Consider the following 18,394-nt stretch of genomic DNA (forward strand, 5'->3'; position numbering starts at 1 on the left):
TGCTTGCCTAATGAGGTCTTAAATTTCCAACGCCTGATGGGCAACCTGAGTACCGGGCAGAGCTGCGTGAACAGAGTCGTGCTCTCCTCTCAGCCAAGTGCAAGACCAGCAGGCTGGTGCTCCCCGCCCGCACGGTCCATCAGCCTGGGCTTCCAGGGCCGTAAGTCAACAGGGTCGGGCAGACAGCTGTCAGAGACAGGAGCAGGGACACGCAGAAGAGCTTAATGAAATTTTATTTGGAAAATATGGCAAGAATCTAAGGCACTTCAAACATTTAAATACATGTAAGACCAAAGTAAATGTGACGTGGTAGAAAGGAGTCCATAAATACGTGGAGAACTACACCAGGCTTCCCTAGAGGCAAATATATCGCCAATTCCTCTAATGAGATCCAACCTCTGCCATTAGACGCGGACTTGCGCGATGATTAATAAAAACATGGTAACATTACACGTAGTTCTGCATGTCTCGATGACTATGGAATATAAAAGTTGAAAATACTGTGTCAATTTCATATAGATACCTTTTATATAAAAAGTCATATAATACATCCACCTAAATTAACCCAACTGAAAACACCTCCTTTCATAAATGTTTTACTTTTCGAGAGTTCGTTTTTGATTTTTAAACAAGAAACCCACCAGACCAGGCCCAAGGTGCTGGTGAAGATCAGTCATCTCAACGGCCTTACTTTACAAGAGTAAACACACACACACAAATCAGCACGACCTTCCTGGAATGGAATTTTCAGAGAGCTTTCCCATGGCTCCGCATTAAGTCAATATAAATACTCGTGGAACATTTTAAAAACGCCAAGCCGGTGAGAAGCCGATGCTCCCTGGCAGGGGAAAGGCAGGGAGAGAAGGAACGGATGCTGCCCGCTCAGGTCAGGTTACCATATCGCACGGCTGTACATAACGGAGCAGAGACTCGACAGCAACAGAGCCGGGGTAAGCAGCCCGACGCTGCGGGAAGAGGGCCGGGAGGGAGATGGCATGGGCCCGGTGGCCAGCTCCTGCCAGCTCAGCTTCCGCCACGCCCCTCTGGGCGCCAGCCCTCCTGTCTGTGTGCTGGGGACTCAGGCACAATGCGCGTACATTCAGTAGCTGTCAGCCCAACAGGAACAGGTAGCAGCTCGACAGAGGCATGGAAATGGACGGCTTTTTGCAGAGAATCAATCAAATGAACTTCGGTGCGTGGGACCAGGAGATGTCTTCCTTCCCAGTCTAGGGGTGCCCTAGAGACCAGGAGAGGAGAAAAAATGGGGGGGGGGTTAATAAGTGACCTCAGGCAGATGCGTCCTCTGTGACAATGGAACACCGTGCAGCACGGCTGACAACCATGTGTGTGTCAGGGCACGGGCAGCTGGGGCGCGGGATCCAGATCCAGCTGGTCTCAGCAGCGCCGCGTCCGGCCGTCCCCGGGAGGCCATGTCCTGTGAGGGGCAGACTCTCGGACCACGGGCTGCTGCTCACGGTCTGCTTGAGGAAAAACACCAGGAACGCGGGAATGTAGCAGTGTGTATTCATGGGCGAACCAGGTGCCATTTGGATGATTCTGCCCAGAATTAACCCCTTCATGGGAGGACGTCAGAGCATCTGTCTCCTGAGGACAAGCAGAGGCCCAGTCTCTGCCGAGCTCCCTGGCAGCATACCTGGCCATCTGGGGGGGCAAAAGTCACGAACCCTTAAGTTCCAGCCTAAAACTCCCAGTTCCAGAATCCTCAGAAAACCTGCGTCTCCTGTCAACTCCCTGAAGAAGGGGGCCCACAGGCCTGGACTTGAGCCCGTTCACGAGCGCCAAATGCACAACACTGACCGGAGACTGGGCCTTGGCGAAGTTGACGTGGGCGTACAGAAGAACCGCGATGTCCTTGTGTCCAGCCTCCAGGGCTATGGAGAGTGCGGTGCTGCCATCCTAAAGAGAACACGGGAAAAAACAAGCCAGGGTGGGTTTCTCAAACTTCCAGACCACTGAAAGGTAGCAAAACAAAAACTCTCCAAGAAGTGTAAGGTTCTCCAAATCTGTTCAGTCCCATAGGAGACTCTTCTGGACCTCCGCACACCAAGCCCAAAGGCTACAATGAGGCACTATGCCCACCAGAGTGGAGTCCCAGTTGGAGGACCGACACCTCATCCCCACTGCGCCTCGTGGTGGTCAGCCTGGTGGTGTGCGCCCCGTGCACCCACGACAAAGGCGACAAAAGGGACTCACCCAACTACCCTTCCCACCAGCTGGGGGCTGTAGCAGAGGGTGGGGTGGAAGCCTAGGTGTCTGTGCTGCTTCTCTTTACAGCGAGCAGAAACACCACAGTGTGTGTTTAGACACCCTGCTGCTTGCCAAGGATCTTTTAATGCTGCCCTTCGGGAGGGAGCGGATCCTCCGGCCCTAAGCGCCCCCATCAACCGCTGCAGACACCATCCACGCACAGTCACCACGTCCTGCGGCCTTGTAGAAACACATCTTATGAAAATCCGAGGGGAAACACTAAATATGGGGAAGTCAGTTTCCATTGCATGTTTGGCGTCCATGAACTTGCCCAGCTTTGGATGCATGTCAAGGAGGGACAAAGCAAAACCCAGAACCCAGCGCCATTTACTTTCTGTCCAGTCTTAGAGTAAAGATGTACTTCTGGTCACTAGCAGCAGGAAACAATTCTCGGGTGGTCAGCATCTTAGGGTCCTTACCTCCCACCCGGAATTCTCTAAGCTATTTGCCCTCCCACTTCCCTCCCCTGTCCTTCTGGAGGTGACCAGCATCTCTGGAAGCCACTGTGGCTCTGGGGCCTCTTATTACTACATGTACAGGCTGTTCTTTGCTAAGAAAAAGCAGAAGTAAAAGCAAACAAACAAGAATCAAGACACATGCAACACATGCCACTCTCAGGGACAGCTAAGTGGGAGCTCTCCCTGTAGCCCCGCGCAAATTAAGGGGACGTGGGACAGCTGCATCCTCTGCACCCCAGGAGCTGTGTGCCACCCAGATGCCCGCTGTCAGCCCCCTAGTCCTTGGTACGAGTAAATGCCTGCCCTGGTTTGCTCTGCCTGCTGGCTTTGGCCCACCAGGATCCGACACTTAGTGTAAGAAAGGGTATTTTCCTTCTAACTTTCTAGTGTTTCGAGCTGAAGGAAGCTCTGGGCCAAACCCACGCTCCATGGAGATAAACCTTCCAAAGCAGCATTTCGACCCAGGGCACCACCCAGATATCAGTGCCTGTGCCTTCACCTATGGGCACTCCTCCCCTGTGGCCTGGAGACATGCAGAGGCAGAAGCACTCCTTGTGATGGTTCTCAGACAAGGTGTTATCTGGAACAGGGACAGCGTGGGAACGGGGAGAGTAGATCGGGGTTATGATGACAGAAAAGCCAGAGCAGGAGCGGGAGACGTGCGTGAAGGAGCTGGACGGTCTGGAGGGCCAAGCTGATGAGAGGCACAGGTGAGTCCCTCTGAGGGGCCCCAGTGAAGGGCACGCTTGAGTTCATTCTGGGGGCAGGTAAGTGCTTCACTGTGGTGACAGCTGGCTCTCGTCACCTAGTAGCCCCAGCCTGGAACAACTACCAATCCAGCTTCCCCAGCGCTCTGGGGAGCCGGTCCTCTCCTCCTCACGGACCTGAAAGGCGCCTGCACTCCATTTGCTCTCTGGCGTTTGTGCCTTCCCCTGCCTCGTGCTGGCTCTAGGATGGGCTCCTCACCCTCCTGTCTCTAGCGTTGGTGCCGAGGCTTCACCTTCCTGCCTTCGGCTCTAGTTACTGGGAGTGGGAGTTTGCACACAGGAGATGCTGCGGTGCTTGGCTGGGAAGGGCCGTGGCCCAGACCACAGCACGAAATCCCCAATGAGCAGCGTGGAGAATGTGCCCTTGCCCCTCTGCCAAGGGGCCCCGCAGACCCCTGGTGGGCAGGCCCCGAGGAGGCCGTGTCTGTTCACTTACGTTGTCCTCCAGGTGGCCATTGCAGCCTGGCTGGGCCAGCAGCAGCTTGACGATCTCCACGTGCCCGTGCTCGCTGGCGCACATGAGCGCCGTGGAACCCTCGTCGTCCTGGATGTTGACGTCAGCCCCGCAGGCCAGCAGGCCCTTCACCATGTCGATCCGCCCATGGCTGACTGCCAGCATGAGCGCTGTCTGTCCCGCCTGCAGGGAGGAAGGGCAGTGGGTGTATCAGCAGAACAGCACAGACCCAGAGGGGGGAGGTGGGGGGATGGCGCGATGACAGAGGGCACAGAGCAGACGTGGGGATAATCTGGCACTGGGTGGCAGCAGGCACAGAGAAATAGTTTCTTGTTCTGAGCGCCGAGCTAAGTAAGATCATCCAGTAGCGTGTCAGTGCTGCCCTGTCTCCAGGAGGGTCTGAGTCCCTGCAGCGAGGAGCCAGGAAGTTCAAAGGTACTGAGAAGTTCAACTAGACCAGGGCCACTGTGTGCCCAGCACGAAGACACTATGGATCAGAGACTGAGGGAACAGTTACCCCCAGGTGTATGGTGGGGATTCCTGGGCCCTGAGGTGGGCTGACCTACACAGTGCACGCACCCTGCTCCAAACAGAGGCAGGGCCAAGGAGGGAGACATGCACCATGTGACACTGAAGCCACTAGGTCACCAGCGTGTCCAGTCACATGGGGTGGCACGGGCTGGCGTGGGTGGGAGCCATGTGAGCACGGACCCCGGTGGCAAGGGCGCTCACCTGGCTGGCTTTGGCATTCACATCCCCACAGCCGAAGAGTTCTTCCACGACACGCATGTCCTTCTCGGCTTCCACGGCGGCCAGGGCTGCCAACATGATGGGCGTGTAGCCCGCCTTGTTCTGGTGATCCACGTTACACACGTCTGCAGAGAAACGAGCCTGGTCACGGAGAAACCTTCTTACAGCGACCCTTCTCCCCATGGGCCAAAGGAACAGGGTTGGGAAGAGGCCTGTGAAATAGCCTCCAGGGCTCCATGTACCAGAGTGACTTGGAAGGAACTATGAGAGCGTCTTCATATTCAACAGCAAAAAGGTTTTCTTGTGTCATAGGAGTCCAGAAGCAGCAGAAGTGAGAGTAAGCCTTAACGGCTGTTTACAACTGGTGCCTGGACTGCAACAGCCCAGAGGGCTGGGGGTTGTCCTAAGTAATGATGGCTTTCAAGAAGCCACATAATGTGGGATGAGAACATTCATCTGTGTTTAGGGGATCATGGTTTTGGAATGAAGGAGGCAGGGAGAGCAATGAATATGAAGGATTTGTGAAGGGCTGTGTAGGGAACACTATGGTATCATCCACTTGGAAATCACGGCTCATTCTGAAACCCCAAGTTTGGTCCTCTGACTTATGTGGGGCCCTTGGAAGCCGAGTTCCAACCTGGTGACTCCTAGCTAGCTGCTCTTGAAACTGCAGTCAGAGAGCAAATGCAGTAAGAAACTGCCAGGGACTGAGAGGCACAACAGACCAGACCTTGTCTATTCCTATAATTGTTAAGGAGGCATGGGGGCTCAATTATCCTTTTCAAATTCCTTTAGCACTATCTAATAAAATGAAAGGAATGGAAAGTGCAGGAAAGAAGCTTTCACGTGTGACCAAATACAGTTAGGATGTTCAGGAAGTTTCTATTGTGAGGAGTGAGAAGAAAAGGGACCATGAACACTTGCCTCACGCTAAAAAATAACTAAATGGTAGAGACATGGTGGCATTTAAACACAGGGCATGTTTTTTAACATAGAAAAGGAGAAAGATAAAGCTGTGATGGAGAAGCGTGTGAGCTGACGAGCTCTCTGATGCTCCCCATCATCTGTGACATTCGGTCATTCGCAGAGACTGCGGTCACCTAGGTTCACCGACACGCCGTACGGGAGCCCCGGTCTCAGCCTGTGACGGTGGGCAGTAGAGGGTCAAGTATGTCTGGTAGTGTGATTAACCAAAGCCACACAAGCGTGACATTGAAATAATTTAATTTACCAAAATATCTTGTCCACACAAATTTGCCAAGGGTAGATTAAATTGTTACTTTAAAGAGTAATCTGCAATCTTGTTTTTGGCTCTTTTGGATATTATCCACTTCTCTGTTCAAACAACAACGTGGACTGAGATTATCACCAGCTCTGTTTATACTCTGGAAAGTCTAAAGGGAAAGAGGCTTGGAATTCCTTCCTCTAAGATGGAAGCAGTTTGAGCCTAACACAGCCCCATATGCTGAGAATGAGCAAACTCAGAAAGGGGGATAAATCTGCTTGGTTACTTCTCTGCTTTACTCTAATTCCCCCAAAACGTAATAGAAGACATTAGAGAGCTGGATCAAATGCAGTATGGGGAAACTGGACACTTTTACTGCCTATGCTAAATCAAATGTTCACATTGTGTTCTCACTAATTTAAGACTGAGGTTCTATAAATTCTGTATCAGTCACATACTAGAAGTAAAAATATGTAGTTTGAAAATAAATCAGTGACTCGGGGACTGTATGTTCCACTGGCTATTATCATCGAACAAAAAGTTGGAAGTTCACCATTTTCCAAGGACCCCTGCTAGGCAGCACAGCCTTGCTTCGTGTATAAGACGTGCAGTGGCTACATTCTGGGATGGGAAATTCCAATCACAAACAAGAATGTTCACTGTCCTCGTTACTAGGGCTCAGATACAAGAATAGCACTTTTTCCCTCAGTAACAGGGTCTGTTTCGGTAGGAAAGGTCCGGATTCCACTACAACCGGCCACAGTGGCTTTGCGTGGTGCCTGTCTTGAGGGGCACACCTCCGCCCAGCGGCTGGCTGGGGTCAGGCCGCAAAGGCATGAGCAGCCTGCAGACAGCCAGGCTGCCGCGGGTCCCCGGAGGGGCGGCGCATCTGGCTCCTGAGAGAGCACCCGGCCCGCCCGCGTGATTCAGCTCCGGCGGGGCCCTGACTCATGCTCAGCGCCGGGGGACACCTCGCCTGAACGCGGCCCAGCTGCAGCCAGGATGGCCGCAGAACCTCCCTTCCAAACGGACGTGGGGCCGGGGTCACCCAGCTGTGTTTCAAGTTCAAGCCTCCCCCGGTGACTCGAGGAGGACGTCCTCGCCGCACCGCGTGGACCGGCAATGGGAGGGCGCGCGGGGTGGTCCCGGGACGAGGAGGGGTCAGCACCCGCGCAGGCCGACAGGGCCGGGGGCCGCGGCAGCGCACGCACCGGCGTCCAGGAGCAGCTTGACGATCTCGAAGTTGGAGTGCGACACGCTGTAGTGCAGCGCCGTGTTGCCGTTGCCGTCGGCCATGTTGATGACGTGGCGCAGCACGTCCGGGGAGACGGCCTGGAACGCCGCGATGTAGTCCCCCACCATGGCCGGGCTGGCGGACTTCTGACTGGACACGCGGAACCACTCGTGCTGCAGGGTGTTCAGACAGAACCGCTGCCAAAAACACGCAAGCAGCCGTTAGTTCTTCTATTTCTGGCCCTTCCCGAGACGCCGCTGAAAGCCCGAGAAACGCGGCCTTTTATGGTCAGGGAGGACGCAGCCAGAGCTGCCGTCCAAGAGCCACCCAGGAAAGCCAGAGCCCGAAGGCGAGCCTCGAAGTCCAGACTGGAGCGTCCCTCCCGGCCTTCCACCGTCTGCAGAAGAGGCCACGCAGCCCTGCTCGGGGGCTCTGCCAGGAAGGGGCCAATTCTGGCTCTGCTACTTGTGAGCTCTAGTCCCCTGCGGACAAGAATTCCCTGTGCCTCAGTTCACTCATCTGCAAAATGGGGGCAATAAAAACACCTCTTCCCCACCAGCCTGGGACAAGCGAGGCAATACGCATAACACCACGCAGGCCTGGCGCCATCGATTCTCGAACGATTAGTATCATGTCCTTTCGCTGGCCCTGCACGTGATTTTCGGAGGGTCAGGGCGGGAGAGGTTATCACCCACACTGACTGGTGCAGCTTTCTTCCCAGTCAGACCGCCCTTAACTCCCTCAACATGCCCACGGCCCTGCGCTGACAGGACCACGAGGGTGTGGCCAACCCAACTCCCACGCCAGGCCCCAAGACAACCGTTCAACCATGGAAAGGGATTAAAAAGCAGGTTCAAAACAAGGTACATCTCCCATTCAGAAGCGTCTGCGTCTGACCGTGAGCCCACGCATGCCTCCCCTTAGGCTGTGCCACGTAAAGGTGAGGCTTCTTTCACGAACAATCAAGTCAGTCCGGGACAGGGGAAGTTCGCATGCGCACTGCTGGGGATGGCATCCCGGACCCGTGAAGTTCGCATGCGCACTGCCGGGGATGGGCGGAGCTAGACTGAGTCTTCCGGGAGCCCTTCCTACCTGCGTCAACCGTTCAGCCGTGCTCTGCTTACTCTCTCAAGGGCTAGAAAGAAACTAAAGAAAGATGGAAAGCCTACGTCAGCAGCACCAGATGATTCGGATTTAGCCCGTTCAATCCTATTTTGTGGCACTTGATGAAAAGGGTCCTGGGTAGGGAAAAAAAAAATTCATCTACTGTTTTGTTTTCTTCTGCTCACTCTTCTCCATATTCGGATTTCCGTTTCTCCAGAGTCCGTCCTCGTGTGGAAAGAGGGAGCTTGTGTCATCTGGGGGCTGAATTCTGTTACTGCCGTGTTTGTGGTGTCCTGTTCCGGTTCTGGGCCCTGGCGCTGTGACTGTTCGTGTCTCTACCAGTTTTCAGGGCACAGTCCCTTACAGACGTCTTCACCAAATGAGTTCCATTTAACCAGAAAGGAACTGACCACGGAGTGTGCGCGTGACAATACACTTGGTACTCTGGGGCCAGAGACATGGACGTTCTCCCGGAAGACCACAGGACCCGGCATTTTGAGAGGGGTCTAAGAACAAGTACATTACAGCTATCGGATCTAGGGTCCAAAAGCACCAATTTTAAGTTCAGGTTCAGCCTCACGGGAAATACGAACACCGCAGTGACATTTCATGGCTTTGCTCTCTGTGACGGAAGCTTAGACACACGTTTAGTTCATACTGATGGAGTTCTGTCTGCCCCCGGCCAGGGATTTTATTTAGTATTTTCTTCTGTAAACATCACCCTGTGTGCCTTTCTCAGCACGCTCATTCAATGTCAAGACACAGCTGGCTCTGAGAAATTCAGTTTCCATAGCAATATAAACAAATCTGAGATGCAACCAGAACCTTAAAAAAAAGGGTGTCGAACGATCAGGTGACGGGATTCAGAGAGGATAAATAAAACAGGGACCAGTATTCCAGAGGTATCATCTGGCCCCAGTACTAACTAGTGGCTAGTTAACTGACTGTGGACAAGACACCTAATCATTAGGGCCTCAGTTAAAACAGAGTAGAGGAGGACAGAGTGGCCTCACAGGCACGCACGCCAATGCGCCTCTCACGCCCGTGACAGCTGTCATAGTCCTTCCTCAGACTGTGCGTGTTGTCCATGAGGAAAACGGTGGCTTTCTGGCAAGAGAGACTCCCTGAAGTCCCTTCTAGTTCTAACATTTTGGTTTCATTACTCTATAATCCTGTGAGACTTTCAAATCAACTTTCTCACTTGCTGCTGACTTCAGTTGTGTGGCAAAAAAACTTCACGCTGATGAGATGCCAAGATTCAAATGCCAATTCTGTCTACGTAATGGGAGAGCCTCCATTTTCTCAACATGCTGAAGAGAACTGTCAACCAGAGGGGGGGGTGTGACCTAGGAGAGAAGCTGCACCTCAAAACTTCAGCAACCCCTGAGGGAGAGCGACATACTTCGCCGTAGTGTCAGATTCACCACTGCCCCAGAAGTGCTCCTCGGTCCTGGGCCGTGTCCTTCTTGCTCCCAAGGCAGCCACCAGCTTCTCTGCTGTGTGCTTCCAAGTCTCTCAAAGTGGGCAGAGATGACAAGTGCAGTGACTCCGGAATTTAAAAATAGTGGCTGCCTGCATTCCACACGAGAACATAATATGCACTTCCATAATTGAAAGGAATGCTGACCTCAGCCCGGTCAGGTTGCTTTTTAAAAACCATAGGCCAACTTAAAAAAAAAAAAAAAATCTGGTGACTCTTCTCCCTGGATCACAAGGTTCTGTGAGCGGAAGCAGAATGTGTTGAAACCTGACGACCAGCTGCAGCTAGCCATGTGCAAGTGTATGCCTCATGGAGCCTGTGTCACCGAGAAAAGTACAGGGTGGGGCTGTCTGCTGCCGGGCCTGAGGGAAACGTTCAGTATGAGCAAGGTGGCACAGTGCTCACTTTGCTTACACAAGCCGGAAATAGTTCAGGGGCAAAGCATGTGGGTGGCAACAGCTCAGGGGCAAGCTAGAGACACCTTGACTTTGGTGTCCACTTGAGCACTTTGTACAGACTGGGGACAACATCTGGAGGGCAAACTCACCATATCCTTGCTGGTCAAAGCTTTGGGGTCATTTATATTATTTTTCAGCAAGTTGCAGGCAGACAACATCTTTTCACTTAATTCATACCTAGGACAAGATAAAAAGAAAGAGAGCTCACGATTGGCCACCCCAGGAAAGGCATTTTTATTGCAGACTTTATACCCCTTTAAAAGACAAGAGGCCTCGAGCGGACCTCCGCAGGTTCGTGGTGGTGCAAGGTGCCTGCCTGGAGGTCGAGCAGGCCTCCCTAGGTGTCCGAGGACATACAGTGCCACTGTCTCCGGCCAGAGCTTGGGCCTTTCCATATGGTGGCTTTCAGGCCTACCAGTTCGGCCTGTATGACATTCTGGAATAACATCTGGAACTTTTTTAGTCCTTTTATTCTAAGTTCTTAAAAATATTTTTACTCTTAAAAAAATGTTTTTACTCTTAAGGGGTTGAAGAGGTCAGAATTACTATGTATCCATCATGCAGACCAGTAAACCACATGTCTGAACTCAAAAAGTGTTTAGCCCCCATGAAAATCTATACTGAAAAATCAGATGGCATAGGTAAATAAATGACAGCTCAACAAAACTGTTAAAAAACAAAACACATAGATGACAAGATCCTCAGCCATGTGAAAATACTTGGAAATATAAACTAGAAACACTTACCTTATGTTGTGCAGTTAAACTCTGATTTGCAAAATTAAATAGAAGTTTTCTGAAATGTTCTGCTTATATTCCACACAGTGAAAAACCGTCTTGAATTTTTCATATGTCCTATTCTCTGTTTTACAAGCACTGACTCCGCATTTGCTAGCCGTCTTTAAAATGTTCTACATCGTTATGTACGTATTTCAGCCAACGAGAGTGTTTACTAGGTACTTCAGCTGCTGCTAAGGAGACTCCCAAACCCATTCTTGTGGGGTTCCCTATCACTCAGTGAGCAACAAAACACAGACGTGGGACCGATTACATCATCTTTGCAGTGAATGAGAGCTTTGGCGGGGGTTAAAGAGCTACTCCTTTTGCACACGGTGATCCCTTAACAGTACTGACCTGTATCAAGATGAATGGCTAATGATGAAATCTAAAATCTTAGAAGACATGCGCTGGCCACACTGAATCCTAACGTGCCTTCAACTATAAGATGGGTTATGCGAACACTGGACGCCTTAGGGGCATGGAATATTCTGTGGCTGGCGGCTCCACAGAGAAAACTAGCTAGCAAATACATTTAAAGGAAACAAAGGTGGCAGCCTGATGAGGCCCATCTTTTTGCTCCTCTGAGAGATCTAGGAGCTACCTCCCTCCCCACCTGTACTGATCAGCATCAGGACAGGACGGTTGTACCCCTGACGACAAAGTTCAGCTTTCCTTTGAGGATGGGAAAGACCCAACCAATAGTGACAATGGCGAAATCTCCTAATCAGCCAGTTCTCTTGCCAAAGGCACATTAAACGTGGGAAGGGTTAGGGAGGGGAGGGGAGTGTACCACACCTCTCTCTGATTTCCACCTTCTCAGGTTCACATTCTGGAACCTGCATCTCATCTTCCACCCTGGCGGACTTGAAACCTTCAACATTAACGGCATGGTGCCCTTCCGCCATTCCCCGAGTGTCTTCATCCTCCTCTTCCTCCTCCTCGTCTTCAGGAGGGTACTCACTGACATCACACTCGTCATCTGACTCGGAAGAAGAGCTTTCATCTGAGCTGGAATCATCACTTGAAGTTGTTTCATACCTAGGTGGCAATTGGGAGTTCAGGAGAGGCAAGGCGTACCCCGAAAGACCCCGTGACAGAAACTCTCAGGCAGGGAAAGCAGCTGACTCCAGACATCTGACCAGTGGTTTTAGACTCTGCATTTAGAAGTTCAAAGGAAGGTCTACTGAAAAATCTGGTGGTTTTGAATGGGTTCTGACTGAAGAGGGATAACTTGAGCTGCCAGTTGGTATCATTCTACCACTTGGAGGAAAACAAATATGTCTATGTAGCACCTCTGGCCTAGGATACACCAATGGAAACTTACTCATGAAGCCAGGTGTGCAGTGGTTCATTTTTTTTCTGGTCCTTTTTTTTTTTTTTTCCCCCTTTTCCCTAATGTTCTTCCTATTTTGATCCATCCACTGTCTCCGTGTCATGGTGAACGGATTAGGTAAATAATCGATCGTTCCTCTGGAACAAACCCTCCAGAACCTGGGCCACACTACCCAACTAGATTTCAAAGATTCAGAAACTAGGCCCCATTCAGTTAAATCTTGTCATGAATATTAACTCAGCTAACCACATTATTGCTTTCTTGTTGTGGCTGAGGCCACATACGGATGAACAGATGAGCTGCTCTGAACCAACTGCAGGATGACTAACAGGCTTCACTATTTATCTGGCCCCAGTGAGAAGGAATAAACAGCTAACAGACATTCTGTTTAGAAAGTAAAGAACTGAAGGCACAGCTGGACTACTGGTCTACTGGAAGGTCCTACAGTTCCGTTCGTAAGCCTGGGGAGATAAGCAAAACAAGCTGTTCGGAAGGAGTAGATGACCACCACCGGCCCGTGGAGTGATGCTCTCGCCTCTTTCTGTTTGTTCCTGAGTCTGACACAGGTGAGAACAAGTTGTCCAACACCGCGGGACCCCTGCCGCCTGCTGCTTTTGTTGAAGACTACTGTTTTCAGATCAGAGGTGGGAAGACGTGAATCGCTCAAAGTCATCAGGTGTCTTTTCAAGAGTGACACATCCTTAACGATAGCGAGAAGAGGAGAGGAGAGAAGCCCAAATGCACCTTTCTGAGGGGATCTTCCATCACCAGGATGTGGCTGCAGCCCAGACGGGGAACCTTTAAATGGGACATGAGGAGACAGGAGGCAAAGGACAGACAGACCATGTACAGACTGGCTGGTGTCACCATCTTCCCTTACCCTCCGTTAATGCCAACAAACTGAAGGTTCTTCTTGGCTCCATTTGAATCTTTGCTGCCGTCCTTCTTCTTCATGATAGACTTCAGTGTGCTTTCACTGTTTGTACATACTGTGAGAAAGGGAATCAGGGTGAGCAAAATTAACACAACTCATACCCACACGAGTTAAAGGACCAAGAAATCTTTCTTCATGTTCATTTTTTTTTCTCACTCAAGTCAGTTTAGCCCTTGGCATGTGCCCATGACAAGCTTGCATAAAATCCATTGGAAAGATGTATGCATGGAAAGGAATAATGCGAAGTTCTTTAAATGGGGATTAAAAAAAAAAAAAACACCATTAGTACTACCAGACATAACAGAAGGACTGACCACCAGTATCTGTATCAGGCTTCACTGTTTATAAAGTGATATCCCATCTTATTTTGGCCTCAAAAACCACTTAGGCACTAAAATGGGGATTATTATTGTTGTTTTCCCTCAGCTGGGAAAAAGGTCCACCTACCGGACTGCAAAGGAGTGAAATGCTATTTAAAGTATTTCATAATTCACAAAATCAGATGAGTTTTCTTCGGGGGACGGCACACTCCTCTATGTTGAAATCTTTTTAAAGATGTTCTAGGCCTACCTTCCTACCATTTCTTAGGTCAGTGGTGTTTCCAGGTCAGCCTATGAGGCACCGTGACATTAGACGGCAGCGCAGGCAGCGCTGGTCCTAGAATCCTGAGGCCGAGAAGGGTTGAGTGAGGAAGGTTACCATAGAGGCCGGCGGCTATCTGGTCGTCCGTCAGGTTCACGGGGCACAGCGTGCTTTCCTGAGAGGGGAAGGCGTCCTGGCCGCCGAGGGGTCTCCCTTCCATGGTGCCCACTGCTAGCTCGTGCTGGGAGGTCTGGGTGTGGAACGGAGCCCCTGCCTGAAGGCCTCCGCACTTACAGGTATACTCCAGACTCCTGCCTGTCAGGACACAGGTGTAGAACGTGTGATGTTAAGACCAAATGAAATGAGCTAAACTTCTTTTTGTTTTAATTTTTGCAACTCTCCATTTTCTTAACTGCTTTTTGCCCTGTGTTTTTTTGCATATTTAGCAATACTATGGAAGCCACCCAAACTCACACCCCAAGCCACCCAAACTAAAACCTCTTCCTTCTTTTTTCTTTTTATAAAAGATTTTATTTATTTGCTTGACAGAGATCACAAGTAGGCAGAGAGGCAGGCAGAGAGAGAGAGAGGGAAGCAGGCTCCCCACTGAGCAGAGAGCCTGACGCAGGGCTCGATCCCAGGACCCTGAGATCATGACCTGAGCCGAAGGCAGAGGCTTTAACCCACTGAGCCACCCAGGCGCCCCTAACCTTCTTGACCCTTAACCTTCCCTTTATCCCCACATCCGGGTCCACCCACGCCTGTCCTACCTCCATCTGTTCCCTCTGGCCCAGCTGTCACTGCCCGGGTTGGGCGGGCAGCACAGCATCCTGACTGTCCTCTTCCGTTATCACGGCCCCTCACACGCACGGCCGATGAGCAAAACTCCAGCCCCTCAAACCCCATCGGCACTCTGGCTAAAACAAATCAGAGCAAAGCTAAAAAACTCTCCCCTCTGCTCAGGGAAAGCAGCCCACGACGCTTAGCCGCGTCCTCTCTTGACCGCCCACAACCTGACCCACCTCCTTAACCTCTCCACCTTTATTTCCCACCATGCCTGGGCTTCCGTTTGCGGGGAGGACTGCCTCCCAGTCACTGGGATGCTGAGAGCGGGTGTCTCGCATCTTCCAGACAACATGTCTTGGTGAACACTCCTCTACGTGGAATTCTCTCCTCCCTCCCCACCTTCACAGGGTCAAGCCCTCCATCACCCTCTCTTCTGAGCCTTCCCTGATCTAACTAAACATGACTTTCTTTTCTCTGACTCTCACAGTCCAGCTCTCAGAGCCTCTTACAGGGTCTGTAAGACAAAGAACCTGGGAGCGCCTAAGACTCCCTTCTTGTCTGTAAGAATTTTGAGGGCTCCAAACCGTTCAAATCAACTTTCTCTCCTCACATCTACTAGATTGCTTTTGTGTACTTCGGGTACTTAATATTGGTATATATCAGGTACTGGCTAAAGCAGAAGAATCAGATCAATTCATTGCACATAATTACTGTATCTATGTATATCACAGTATCTTTAATGTGGCTGGCATGGGAAGATGTTTACAATGTATGGTTAAACGAGAAAAACCAATAATAAGATTCTATGTATGTGATCTTATTAAAAATATATATGAAAGTTATCAGGAAGCTATGGAGATTTTAACTTTTCTCTGTTTTTGCCATTTTTTAGAGTGAATATTAACTGTATTTCAAAATCACTTTAAAAAAAATAAGGAAATTCTTTGACTAGGAATTTTTTCCTAGGAATTTTAACCTAAGGATGTACAAAAAGATACAGAAGGATGTTCATTGTTTCCATGTGTAAAATAGCAGAAAGAGGCAGATATCACAGTACACCAATAAGAAACCAGTGAAATTAGGTCTGGTGCATTTATACAAAGGAATTCTATGCAGCCATTAAAAATGTTGATGTAGGTAGACATTTTTAGCACAGAAAGATAGGCATAATGTATTACTGGGTTTTAAAAATAGCTTATTGAATCATTTGGGGAAAATAAACCTATTTTGGCAAATAATTATATTTATATGTATACATAGTAGAAAAAGTATGGAAGGATACACAACAAACCTATTTAACACTGCTTTTCTAAGGCTAATGATGTTGGCTTCCTAAATTATGTATTATAAACAGGAGTTACTAATTCAAATAAATTTCAATCTAACCACAGTAATGTCATATGGAAAGGATTTGATCACAACTTCCTCTTTTCTAAACCTCTGAAATCGCTTACATCCCCAGGAGAAAAGAAATTTAAATACTGATTGTATTTTGAGGCAATTAGGAAAAAAAAAAACCCAACCATGATAAATTCTGTAACTGTTCTCTTCAAACTCTACTGTTTATATGCTCCATCTGGGGTGCATTTGCTAAAATGCAGATTCCCAAGCACCTGCTGCCATAAAATCATTCTGTAGCTCTGTGATGGGGGCCCAGTGGTGGGCATCTCAGACATCCCCACTGACTTGGGGTCCACAAGACACTCTGATGCATGTTGCCCACTTTAGAAAGTACTGGTTTAAAACAATGACCCTCTAATTTAAAAACAAAGAACAAAAACAAAAAAAAGCTGACCGAGGCAAAATGTTCACAGAGAGGCATTAGGGATCACCTAAATTTTAATTCTCATATATGCAAGCTAAGAAGTCTGAATGCCAGGGAGGCTCGGTGACTTCATAGGTGGACCAGAACCCACATTTCCTAACTGTGTGAGCAGTATTTTGTCTGTGAAAACAGTAGCACGAGTGCTCTCCTCTAGCTCTGCAGGCAAGGGGCCTCCCAGGTGACTCCAAGGATCTCCCTTCCTCCTTCAGCACACACACGCAACACTGTACGCAGCCTTCCTGATAATATTCAGCGTTCTTGTGATCTGATGTGCTCCCCCAATAGCAAAAACAAGGCATCTGAGAGTCCCTCTGCCTTATCGTTAGCAAAGTGAACAAACCAGGGCACTGGGCTCCGTCCCTCCTTCTCCATCCCCACTCATCAGTACGGCCGAGCTAGCGGGGTGACCTCCCCAAAGTCTCAGCAGCTGTGAGTCCCAATGCCAGCATGCTCTTCCTGGAGAAACACTCTCACTGGGCATGTTCCTATTTAAGAACCAGCGGGGACTTAAAACCGTTTTTTATTATTTTTGAAACCAGACACCTATACAAAAGCAGACACCATGTAATGAATCCCTGCATGCCCATCATGGGCTTCAAGAGCCATCAGAGCTCTCTGGCCCCAGCTAGACACGTCTACCCACTCACAGAGGAGTGCTGGGAAGCAAGAACTAGACGGTCTAGCACTTCCGTCCATAACGATTTTAGCATATATTCCTCAAAGAGCTCTTAAAAAATAATTAAAGCACTAAAAAAAAAACCTAAAAAAATTTTTGTCAAGATTATTGCATATTTGGTCAGTAGTCACATTTCTCTGATGATCTTAGAAAAACTTTCGTAAGATATCTGAATGGGAATCCTTGTCCCAGATTTCCACTGGTTGCTCAGGGTTTTAAATTTTGGGATCCATAAATTTTTTTTTCTTTTTTACTTTTTTAAAAGATTGTATTTATTTATTTGAGAGACAGCAATCGAGCTTGAGAGAGCACAAGCAGGGGGAGGGGTAGGCAGAGGGAAAAGCAGACTCTCCGCTGAGCAGGCAGCCCCATGTGAGACTCAATCCTAGGATTCTGGGATCATGACCTGAGCCGAAGGCAGACCGTTAACCAACTGAGCTACCCAGGTGCCCCTCTTTTTCTTTTTGAACACAGGTTTCAAAATATATAAGTCGAGGTATAATTTATATACGGGAAAATGCACAATCGTGGAGTTCAGTGACTTTTGGTAAATGCATACATGCCTGTGTGATCACCTCCCTCATTAAGATACAGAAGGTTTCTAACAACTCAGTCGGTGCACACCGCCCCTGCCCACCTTTGCAGACAACCTGTTCCTACCCCCACCCCAGGCCACAGTTCCTCCTCGCCAGAGCTCCGCTGTGTCAACTGGGGCGTCCTAGAACTTCTCCCAGGCAGAGCCAGCCCTGCTGGCAGGCTCGTCAGGGTTCTTCGTGATGAACGGACAGCTTCATGTTGCCTGTGGGAGTTCTACTGCTCAACCCTTCCCACCCTCTCTGTGGTCACAGGGCTCACGTGACATCATCACTCCCACCTGTGTCCTTATTTCAGCAAACGTCACCACATGCACTTGAACCAGGCTCTTCAAGGCTGCTAGCCCTGGTTCTACTTCCTCTATAGTCTTTCTCCCATGGTGCTGTCCGCACAGGTCTCTTTCCTCCCTCCACGTCCTGCAGCACTTGTGTCCAGACCAAAGGATGCCCGCCCTCTGTTTTCTTGGCTTCACGGGCGTCTCCTCCGTAAGAATTTGAGTGCCCCGAGCTCCTCCATGCTCTGCTCTTGGTTGGGTTCTCTACAGTGCCCACAGCAGTGCTGGGGAACGGACAGCCTTCCCTAAGTGCCTACGTGATTTGACGGAAAGTCGCCAGAGTTCCGTTGCGACTGACTGGCAAGGCAAAGAACAACATTAAATGTTAAACTAGTCCTCATTCGCTGGGACCA

The 18,394-nt window shown here is 49.8% G+C and overlaps 1 protein-coding gene across 3 annotated transcripts in view; it reads right to left on the bottom strand.

The window, feature by feature from the left end:
• Nucleotides 1–216: 216 nt before the first annotated feature.
• Nucleotides 217–18,394, bottom strand: part of KANK1 (KN motif and ankyrin repeat domains 1) — a 60,005-nt gene continuing 41,827 nt past the window's right edge. For 2 of the 3 annotated variants that reach the window (XM_080819669.1, XM_080819670.1), the window contains exons 3-11: nucleotides 13,944–14,141; nucleotides 13,191–13,299; nucleotides 11,773–12,015; nucleotides 10,288–10,375; nucleotides 7,134–7,353; nucleotides 4,680–4,822; nucleotides 3,930–4,130; nucleotides 1,819–1,917; nucleotides 217–1,237 (exon numbers count right to left, since the gene is read on the bottom strand). In XM_080819669.1, coding sequence (XP_080675795.1) covers nucleotides 1,175–1,237; nucleotides 1,819–1,917; nucleotides 3,930–4,130; nucleotides 4,680–4,822; nucleotides 7,134–7,353; nucleotides 10,288–10,375; nucleotides 11,773–12,015; nucleotides 13,191–13,299; nucleotides 13,944–14,141 — 1,364 coding nt within the window. In that variant the 3' untranslated portion in view covers nucleotides 217–1,174. The remainder of the gene's footprint in view (nucleotides 1,238–1,818; nucleotides 1,918–3,929; nucleotides 4,131–4,679; nucleotides 4,823–7,133; nucleotides 7,354–10,287; nucleotides 10,376–11,772; nucleotides 12,016–13,190; nucleotides 13,300–13,943; nucleotides 14,142–18,394) is intronic. The other variant, XM_080819671.1, reaches the window with a different exon arrangement.

The sequence above is a fragment of the Martes martes genome, assembly GCF_963455335.1.
Source record: "Martes martes genome assembly, chromosome: 12".
Taxonomy (NCBI): Eukaryota; Metazoa; Chordata; class Mammalia; order Carnivora; family Mustelidae; genus Martes; species Martes martes.